This window comes from Lepidochelys kempii, chromosome 4, assembly GCF_965140265.1.
Source record: "Lepidochelys kempii isolate rLepKem1 chromosome 4, rLepKem1.hap2, whole genome shotgun sequence".
NCBI classification, from domain to species: domain Eukaryota; kingdom Metazoa; phylum Chordata; order Testudines; family Cheloniidae; genus Lepidochelys; species Lepidochelys kempii.
The window spans coordinates 109,537,083-109,548,173 of NC_133259.1; the positions used below are offsets into that span (position 1 = coordinate 109,537,083).

At 42.6% G+C, this 11,091-nt stretch overlaps 1 protein-coding gene across 1 annotated transcript; it reads left to right on the top strand.

Annotated features, from left to right (window-relative positions):
* Positions 1–1,428: 1,428 nt before the first annotated feature.
* FAM200B (family with sequence similarity 200 member B) lies at positions 1,429–8,937 on the top strand. The gene is given in 5 exon segments (XM_073343204.1): positions 1,429–1,533; positions 7,047–7,576; positions 7,658–7,808; positions 7,811–8,296; positions 8,299–8,937. Coding segments are annotated over 5 exon segments (1,911 nt in total).
* The last annotated feature ends 2,154 nt before the right edge of the window (positions 8,938–11,091 follow it).

The following is an 11,091-nucleotide window of genomic DNA, read 5'->3' on the forward strand; positions in this document are numbered from 1 at the left end:
TGTATGCAGATTATTTTCTGTGTTCAGTCCAAAAGATACAAACACAATGAACAGGATGCCGAGTGTATAGGGAACTAAGGAATATTTCATTTTTTATCTAGCAAATGTTACAAAACTGAGCAGACACTTTATTAGACAACAATACATAAAATACTTACATGGACTGACACACAAATTGGCCTGATAGGGTTTAAGCAGATTTTGCTTCATATTCCCAGCACTCTTCTTTTCTGAAAGCTGTATATATGACTGACTGTACAGCTGCAGCCTGCGGTCACACTGGTAGATGCCCTTGAGTGAGAGGATTAATTCTGCCTGTCTGTACATGGCTAAAATTATTACTGCAGTGTGTGTGCATGTGTGTGTGACATGATTTCATTAGGTGGGCTGTCAAGTGTGGGAAGTGAACCTATTTTAGCAGAGAGTGCAAGAGCAGAGGAAGAGCAAAAAAGCTGGTTAGGCCACAGCTGGAGTACTGTGTCCAATTTTGGTATAGAAAGAATGTGGAGAAACTGGAAAGGATTTAGAGGTGAGCAACAAAGATGATGAAAGGGATGGAATGCAAGCCATACGAGCACATCATTACTCTCTCCTTGTGTCTGAGAGCATATCTGTTCGGGCTGTTGGACAATACCAACCTCCATGCATTCAATAATGGTAATAGGGAAATACCATGTGCAATTTCGGCTGGATAGCGGGGCCTTCTGCAGTGTGATTCCTTGGAGTGAATAGGACTCAAACACACCCATTCCAAAGAGCATATGCAATCTGATAACATACAATAAGAGCATAACGCAGCCCACAGGAAAATGTGATCTCTTAGTAACTAACCTGAAAAATGACAGACAGGACCAACTGACGTTTGTGGTGGTAGATGGTAAGCATCACAGACCACTCTTAAGGAATACAGCTATATAAGCCACTGATCTGATTGGAGCAGCATCAGAGTTTTATAGCTGCAATGAAAAAAGCAAAAGGGGGAGTCCTGTGGACAATGGAGACCATGTTAAAATCATATAGGGTTGTTTTCAAAGGTGACAGGTTCCTTGAAGGAAAGCTGCAACCAGAAGTAGACCCCACAGTGGAACACGTGCTTATCACAAAGCAAAATTCCAGTGGAAATATGTAATCCAGTACATAAGGAGCTCGAAAGTCTGCAGGCAGAGGTATCATTACACCTTTAGAGACCAGTTTAGCCTGGGTAAGCAGCTTGGTGGTGGTAAAGAAGCCATCTAAATAGACACAAAGCCATTAAATTGGGCATTTAAAAAAGTCCTATCCACTGCCCACAACTGATGACATTTTGTCAGAACTCTCCAAAGCCAGAATGTTTATGGTCTGTGATGTGAGGAACAGGTTTTGGTACATACATCTGGATAAAGAGTCCAGCATGCTGAGGGCCTTTGCCACATCATTTGGTTGCTACAGATGACTGTTCATGCCGATGAGCATAAGCCCAGCACCAGAGAAGACTCAAGCCAAGCACTGGAAGGACTGCCTGTGGAGAAAATAATTCCAGATGATATCCTTATTGTATGTGAAGGGAGCAATGATACAGAAGCTGACAGAGACCATGACAGAGAACTACAAGCTTTTCTAAAGCAATGCAGGGCCAAGAACATAAAACTCAGCCCAGACAAAATGCAATTCAAATAGCCTGAGGTGAAATATATTAGGCATCTACTCACAGCAGAAGGACTGAAAGCAGATTCCTACAAGATCAAGTCAGCCAGAGACCTGCCAGTTCTGACAGGGATGAAAGGGCTACAGCACTTCACAGGAATGATACATTTGCTGAGTAAATTTTGTCCACACCTGGCTGCAGCAGCAGAACCCATATGTCAGCTCACAAGGCAGGATGTTGAGTGGGACTAGGCAGGTTGCCAACAGCAAGCATTTGACACACTGATACAAAGGATAACAGATGTCCCTGTCCTGATGTAATACCAGGCAGGAGAGTCAGTGACACTCCACTGTGATGCATCAAGAAAGGACTGGGTGTAGCTCTCTTGCAGTTTATGCCAGGAGAGCCAAGTCAGAGACTGAACAGAGATATGTCCAAACCAGGACCATGTACGAGGGGGGACAAGCAGGGGCACAGCCCTCCCCCAGTTGCAGGGGCACAGAACTCCTCTGGCCCCGGGACCAGAGCAGGGAGAGTGACCTCCTCCAGCCCCAGGGCCACATCAGGGAAAACAAGCTCCTCTGACCCTGGGGCTATGGAGGGAGCTAACAGTTCCTCCAGCCCTGGGGCCAACGGCAGGGACACAGAACATGCTTGTCCAAAAGTGGTGAAATTTAAATTCCTTCATATGACACTGGTCCAAACAGAGAAGGAGCTTCTGGCTATGGTATTTAGAATGAAGCAATTCATAGAATCATAGAATATCAGGGTTGGAAGGGACCTCAGGAGGTCATCTAGTCCAACCCCCTGCTCAAAGCAGGACCAATCCCCAATTAAATCATCCCAGCCAGGGCTTTGTCAAGCCTGACCTTAAAAACTTCTAGGGAAGGAGATTCTACCACCTCCCTAGGTAACGCATTCCAGTGTTTCACCACCCTCCTAGTGAAAAAGTTTTTCCTAATATCCAACCTAAACCTCCCCCACTGCAACTTGAGACCATTACTCCTTGTCCTGTCCTCTTCTACCACTGAGAATAGTCTAGAACCATCCTCTCTGGAACCACTTCTCAGGTAGTTGAAAGCAGCTATCAAATCCCCCCTCATTCTTCTCTTCTGCAGACTAAACAATCCCAGTTCGCTCAGCCTCTCCTCATAAGTCATGTGTTCCAGACCCCTAATCATTTTTGTTGCCCTTCGCTGGACTCTCTCCAATTTTTCCACTCTTCTTGTAGTATGGGGCCCAAAACTGGACACAGTACTCCAGATGAGGCCTCACCAATGTCGAATAGAGGGGAACGATCACGTCCCTCGATCTGCTGGCTATGCCCCTACTTATACATCCCAAAATGCCATTGGCCTTCTTGGCAACAAGGGCACACTGTTGACTCATATCCAGCTTCTTGTCCACTGTAACCCCTAGGTCCTTTTCCACAGAACTGCTGCATAGCCATTTGGTCCCTAGTCTGTAGCGGTGCATGGGATTCTTCCGTCCTAGGTGCAGGACCCTGCACTTATCCTTGTTGAACCTCATCAGATTTCTTTTGGACCAATCCTCCAATTTGTCTAGGTCCCTCTGTATCCTATCCCTACCTGCCACCGTATCTACCACTCCTCCTAGTTTAGTATCATCCGCAAATTTGCTGAGAGTGCAATCCACACCATCCTCCAGATCATTTATGAAGATATTGAACAAAACTGGCCCCAGGACCGACCCTTGGGGCACTCCACTTGATACTGGCTGCCATCTAGACATGGAGCCATTGATAACTACCCATTGAGCCCGACAATCTAGCCAACTTTCTACCCACCTTATAGTGCATTCATCCAGCCCATACTTCTTTAACTTGCTGACAAGAATACTGTGGGAGACCGTGTCAAAAGCTTTGCTAAAGTCAAGAAACAATACATCCACTGCTTTCCCTTCATCCACAGAACCAGTAATCTCATCATAGAAGGTGATTAGATTAGTCAGGCATGACCTTCCCTTGGTGAATCCATGCTGACTGTTCCTGATCACTTTCCTCTCGTGTAAGTGCTTCAGGATTGATTCCTTGAGGACCTGCTCCATGATTTTTCCAGGGACTGAGGTGAGGATGACTGGCCTGTAGTTCCCAGGATCCTCCTCCTTCCCTTATTCCAATTCCATTAGTATACCTATGGCCACCCAGTAATAGTGCAATTAGACTACAAACCCATAGAGACAATCATGGCACAGACCCCTCTTAATGCTACAAAGAACTTGAAGTTCATGTTGATACACCTCCAGCGCTACCGTGAAGAGATCAGATATTGTCCAAGATGACTATTAATGTTAGCTGACACCCTGAGCAGGGCATATATACCCAGCATCAGCAAATGGCCATTCCTTGTCAGGGAAAAGGGTATTGGCAAAGATTTACATTTTGACAAAGAAACAGCTGGGGGTTCCCATCCACACAGACCTTCTGTCTCCTGAACCTCAGTTGCAGATGATTCTCAAAGAAGAGAAAAAAATAAAATGTAAGAAGGGAGAACAAAGGCCCCAAATCATCTTTCCCTTCATCTCTACTCATGGCATCAGCAACACTTGAAGGACAAAGGAAGCATCATTAGCCTGGGGAGGGATCCTGACTGAAAAAGTATCAGTTAGTAAGACTGCTCAAATATGTGGTGAGAGAGACCTTTGCTTTGAATTCACTCAGCTTGTTAAATTATGTATTAGTTGCATTTAGATGCATTACTTGTATTTACTTTCTTGTAACCAATTCTGACTTTTGTGCATCACTTGTAGTCACTTAAAATCTATCTGTGGTAGTTAATAAATGTGTTCTATTGTTTTATCTACAACAGTGTGTTTGGATTGAAGTGTTTGGAAAACTCCATTTGAGATAACAGGATTTGTGCATATCATTTTCTAGTAAGAAAATGACAAACTTTATATGAACTTGCATTGTCCAGGAGGGTGCTGGGCAGTACAACACACACATTTCTGGGGGAAAGTCTGGAACTGGGAATTTGCTGGTGTTACTCTGCAGAGTAATTCATGAGTGGCTGGCCATACCACTCATACAGTACAACTGGGAGTGACTTACATGCTGGAGGCTGTATGTGAGCAGATCAGGAGTGGTAGCTCTCATAAAAAAGCAGTGTAAAGGGCACCCCCGGTTGGAGAACTGAAGGGACACAGTTGTTCATTGGTCCAGATTGTACCCTGGGCAATGCCACCCTGCTAGTGTCATTCTGTGTCCAGAAGACAAAAGCCAAGTACTGATAGGAGCAAAATCATACTTCCAAATTAAAGAGGAGGCAAGTGAGCAGAATGGAACCATCATTTGAGCACATAGAGCTGTTGTCCCCACCTCATTACAAAAGGAGAACATGCAAAAAATACATGCCCTTGGGCACTGACAGCTGTCTTAGACGGACTCAAGAGTGTGTTTACTGGTCAGGAATGAATACACATCTCCATTCCTTAATGAAAGGGTGTGACACCTGCCAGTTCTGTGATAACCACCAGCAGAAAGAGACTCTTACCACTTGAGCTGCCCACCCAGCCATGGGAAAAAGGTAGAAGCAGACTTATTTACCTTCAATGAAAAGTGGCACTTGATTACAGTGGACTACTATTCAAATTTCTGGGAAGTCAATGCCCTGACTGATACAAGAAGCAAGTCAGTGATTGGCAAACTGAGGGCCAATTTTTTGTGAAATATGGTATTCTGGACACTGTATTCACGAACAATGGAGCCCAATTTGCCACAGAAGAATGCAAGGAATTTGCACACAAATGGGAGTTTGGGTCTCCTCTCGAACATACCTAAAGAGTAATGGTAAGGTGGAAACAGCTGAAAGACTGTTACACAAGGCTGTTTTTTCTAGTTCAGACTCCTTTTTAGCATTTTTGGCACACAGGAATAGCCCATCACAGGGATGCCAGAGTAGTCACTGATGGGACAAAGGACCATAACCCTGTTCCCAATGAGGGGAGACTTGCTGCAGCCAAAAGGATGGAGAGACTGTGAAAAGGAGATGTCTAATAATAAGAGAAAACAGGCACTAGGATACAACAAGTCAGCCAAGGACCTACTGGCTTTGGAGACAGGCACTCCTATAAAAATCCAGCCATTAGAGAGATGTGAGAAGGAATAGACTTAAGGTGTCGTGAGGGGTGCAGTGGCACCATGTCATAGAAGGGACACATGATCCAAAAGAAACTGGGAACACTTACAAGCCAGCAGCCACAACACCCAGAAAGAACCTACAGAGATATCACCACAAAAAACAGAGACAGAGAACTGTCTGGAGCCAAACTCCACAGGGAGGGAGGGACTCCACAGAGAGAGAGACTCTCAGACAGATGACAGAGAGACAGAGATAGGTCCTCCCAGGTTCCTCAACAGGCAACCACACCATCTCAAAGACCATCTGACCAGCTGCGTCTGTGGAAATTGTCAGCAGTAGAGCCCATCAAAATGTGTCCCTTAAAACTTTATTTGCACAGTAAATGCCTTTTAAACCAAAATTTACATTTTTGTACAAAGCTGCTATGTTGAAATTTTTCAAAGAATTTTAAAACAATTTTTTTTTGTTTCACACTGAAAAATGTAGCTTTGGAACGGGGGGGTTGGAGAGGTTCCCCACTTTCTCTCTTTTTTTAGAAAAAACATCCCTCTCTACTGGAAAAGGGGTGAGAGGAGATGCGGTATTAATTTAGATCATCGGTTCCCAAACTGGGGGGTGCGCCCCCCTGGCAGGGGGTGAAGAAATTCCGGGGGGGGGGGGGGGCGCGAGGCTGTGAAATTTACACAGAATTTAATGGAAAAAAAAATTATCAGCATAAAAAATTATTTATTTAATAGACCAACAGACAATAAATTATACATATTCTGTGTACATAATAATAACTATTCATAAAATTGTCCATTACAGGCCTATATTATTTAACTACAATAAAGTATTAACAGTCTTCTCATTTTTGGTTATGAATATAAGTAGACAAGAATAAAGGTATAACAAAGTACAATAATAATAAAAATACAACTATAAAAGTATATAACTGCAGTGTTTTCAAATTTCATACCATGAAATGCGAGTGTGTGTGTGTGTGTGTGTGTAAACAATATTTTGCTTTTCGACGTGTAGGAGTGCTGTTTCGGTTGGTGGGGAGGCCGAAGAACGATGTAGAAAGCAATGGAACTTCTTAAAACTTCCTAGCTTGCTCGCGAGAGTGTTCAAGATTGTTCTATCGTGGGAGTGGTTACCTCCACCACTCACCGCATAAGCCCGGCTAGTTGCCAGACTGGTGGTGGGGTATATATAGGGCAGCACGCATCCGCATGTAATAGTAGTAGTAGTAAATAAACATTCATAATAACTCAAATTAACTTGCGTCCGTTACTATTCACAAATCAGGAAAATTATTTATATAGATTTTTCTGTATTAGTATATTCTGGCTGTGATTAAGAAAAGGAAGTACAATGAAGACTACATTATGTATGGTTTCACCATCATGGAAAAAAACGGAATCGATCATCCTCAATGTGTAGTATGCCATACAGTTCTCAGCAATGATGCCTTGAGACCTAGTCATCTTGAGCGACACTTGACAAAGAACCACAGCGCTTTGAAAGAGAAACCAAAAGAGATTTTTGCTGCTAAACTTCAAAATTTAAAACGCATGAAGCTGGACACTACTGGAGCTTTTCATCAAGCCTCAGCCAAAGTGGTAGAAGCATCTTATGAACTGTCATTGCTCATCGCTAAAGCCAAGAAAGCGGACATAACAGGAGAAACTCTTGTGGAGCCTTGGTTGTTGAAAGCAACTGATATTGTGCTTGGTGCCGAAAGCAAGAAAAAAATATTGGAAATTTCGCTTTCTGACAATTCCATGAAACATCGCATCGATGACATGGCAAAAGATCTAAAACTTCAAGTTGTGGAGGCAGTGAAAGTTTCTCCTTTTTCCGCAATTCAGTGCAACGATACCACTGATTTCAGAGTAGCAGCCTTGTTAGTCTGTATTCACAAAAAGACAAGGAGTACTTGTGGCGTTAGTCTCTAAGATACCACTGATGTAGCACAATGCTGTCAGTTGCTCGTCTACATTCGATTCGATAATGATGGAACTGTGAAAGAAGAACTGCTTTTTTCGAAGGAATTGACGACCATATCAAAGGCTTCTGATGTTATGAAAACAGTTTCCAACTTTTTTTTTTTTTTGAAGAAAATGGACTTTCCTGGGAAAAACTTGTTGGTGTATGAACAGATGATGCTCCAGTGATGCTTGGCTCTTGTTCTGGATTTGCGACATCAGTAAAAGAAAAAAATCCAGCTGTAACCACAACTCACTGTGTCATACACAGACAAGCGTTGGCTGCTAAAACCCTTTCAGATGACCTATGTGACTTGTTGAATTTGGCCATCAAAGTTGTCAATTTTGTGAACAGCACTTTTAATTCGAGATTTTTTGCAGTTCTTTGCACTGATTTGGGAGTGGATCATAAAATTATTTTGTTTCACATGGAGGTACGATGGCTTTCCAAAGGGAACATGCCTTCGAGATTATTCTAACTGAAAGATGAAGTGAAAATTTTCCTCAAGCAACAGAAAAAAGAAGAGTTATATCATGCGTTTACGGACCAAACGTTTCAACTTTCACTGGCATACCTGGTGGACATTTTCGAATCTTTGAACAATCTCTCAATTTGAAGCTGCAAGGAAACAACACTGCAAACTCTATAGCGCACCACGATGCCATCAAAGCATTTAAGGAAAAAATCAAGCTTTGGAAACATCGAATGCAAGCTCAGACACTAACTTTTTGTCTTTTCCAACATTTCATCACTTGCTGAAAATGAAAGTTTCCAAGAATTTGTAAAGAGGATGCAAAGAACAAAATTGTGTTTCATCTGGACTGCCTTGCTGACAAATTCTTTCACTATTTTCCAGACAACTTTTCCAGCAACCCTGTTCATAAATTAGCACGTAATCTGTTCAATGTTGATGCAATATTTCTGGCAATTAATTAACAAGAACAAGCACTCAAAATGAAATACGATTCAAGTATGAAAGATGTTTTCGAAAACTTAAGCCTGGAGAAATTTTGGATAAAATATTTCCCAATTTACGTGAAAGTTGGAGAAGAAGCGCTACATATTATTCTTCTGTTTTCATTGACGTACCTCTGTGAAAAAAGCTTTTCAAGTTCAGTCATAATAAAAATTAAACAAAAGAATCGATTGGATGTCAAAAATTATTTGCGTTGCGCACTTTCATCTTTCAAACCTAGGATTTCCCAACTCGTGAAGAAAATGCAGCATCATCCTTCACATTAAATTTGTTTTGTTTATGCTATTTCTTATTTTAAATTACATTGTTGTTAAATTTTTGTGCCAAGAAAAACTATGTGTTTATTTTTAATTTTAAGTTACGAATTGAATTTGTTAAAATGGGGGGTTGGATGATGGTAAAGGAGAGGCGGGAGGCATGAGGGTTTCGCGAAAATTAAAAAGGGGGCGGGATGCCAAAAAGTTTGGGAACCAATGATTTAGATGGAATAAATGGGCCCAAAGAGTCAAAGATATTGACATGGCCCTGTCCTTGTACAACATTTAAACAAGAGTCAGGGTTTGGTATACAGAGACTTCAGCCTATTTAGCACCATGGCAAACACACATTACACATCATTTTAACTTTTTATTAAAGATGCAGAAAAAGAAAAAAAACAGTTAAAGCATTTGAAATATAAACTATTAAATAAGGCTTTCATTTTAACCACATCGCTTTGTGACAAAGTGGGAATTTTTGTAATATTTTTATGATTCCCATGCATGCCTCAATTTCCCTCCATGCTTTGTATTGCTATGAATAAAAGCTGCTCTTGGAGCAGAGCAGGGGACCCAAGATGTTCTGTCACATAACTGTCTGGGCTGGTATGAATGGGTCCTTAAAGTACTGGTTGAAACCAACAGAAGGTCCTGAAAGACAATGGAAACTCCAATGGCTGGGACATTCACACAAATCAACTAACAGCCACGAGGAAGATTTCCCCCCACCCCTCTGAGGGAAGCAAAGAAAAGGCCCCAGTTGGGGAACAAAAGGGAAAGGTGTCAGGTGGCTGGATTAAGAGTGGAGTGCACAGAAATAACAGGACACACACCTGGGATGAAGAAAAAGAGAATAGATGAAAGAGATCCAAGATGGCCTCATCGGCAGCATGGCTCAAGGGAGCCCTGACCTGGCTTTGGACTGTCTGAATTCTGTCTTAACCTTTGCATCTCTGTGCTGACCTAAGGACTTTCAGATTGTGCATGCCAGGTGAACTAATAAATTGTTACCTAGTTTTGAACAGGCTGCCTGGTGTTTCTGCAAATACTCACTAAGAGCATTGTGTCCTGAAGGGGTACAGTACAAGACTCCCATGTGTCTGGTTTGGCTGGACTCACTGCAGGGGGCCACAGAAAGACAGGGACTGTTGGTGCCCAAAGGCCCAGTTTCAGGGTCCTTGAGGCCATAGGCCTGCTCCTGTGGAACTGTATGGGTCCTTGAAGCCCAGCACACTAAAGGGGTCACTCCCAAAAAGGACTGGTTAATGGCTGTAGACCCCGTAGATCTGTGACACCCTTGTTCCCTTTCCCTGTAGAGGTTTTTTTAAGGAAATACCCCCTTGTTTGACAGTCTTAGCTGGTATTAAAGATGATAATAAATGTCCTTTTTGGTGAAAAGAACAGAGTTAGCTGAGATGCGCGGGACCTACTGTTAAAGTCCCATCCCCTTTCATAGAAGATAAAATAAGACAAATGCATACAAACAGGGAGAAAAAAAGAACAGCAGAGATCAAAAATGCAGATTCTGTCTCTGGTGTTGACTTTCAGTTACAATATCACTGCTGGAAAAACCAGGCATAGTGCATAGGCTTATCAGTCACTCTGAGACCTGGCAAACTTGTACCAGCATTGGGCTACTTAGGGCATTGATTTTTGCTGCCTTTCTATTGACAGGCTTACAGCAGTGTTGCAAAATATGTAGAATTGGTTGCCTAAGCTAGGCTACAGAAGACAAAGGGAGAGGGACAGGAAAGAGAATAAATAAGGTGGAGAAGGGGGGGAAAAAACACACAGGAGGAAAGCAGGGATCAACATTTTTTTCCATGATCTCCCCCCCGCCCAATAAAACACACACACACACACACACACACACAAATCTAAATGACCTTTTTCCCCTCAAAGCTTTTTATGAATTATCCCTCTTGTTCCCCCAATGGCTCTACATGGAAGGCAATGAGAGTTTCTCAGCTGTAACTGAGGACAAAATTCTGCTTATAGAATTAGTATTATTGGTGATGATGTTTGAGAACAGAACCCAGCTTGTCTCTCAGATCCCCAGATAACTGGGTACAGACCCAATCCCAGCTGGTCCTCTTCTCTGGTATCCCCTGCTGCTTCCTTTCTGTCTCATTTCCCTACAGGCCAATCAGAGAAAGGAAGCAA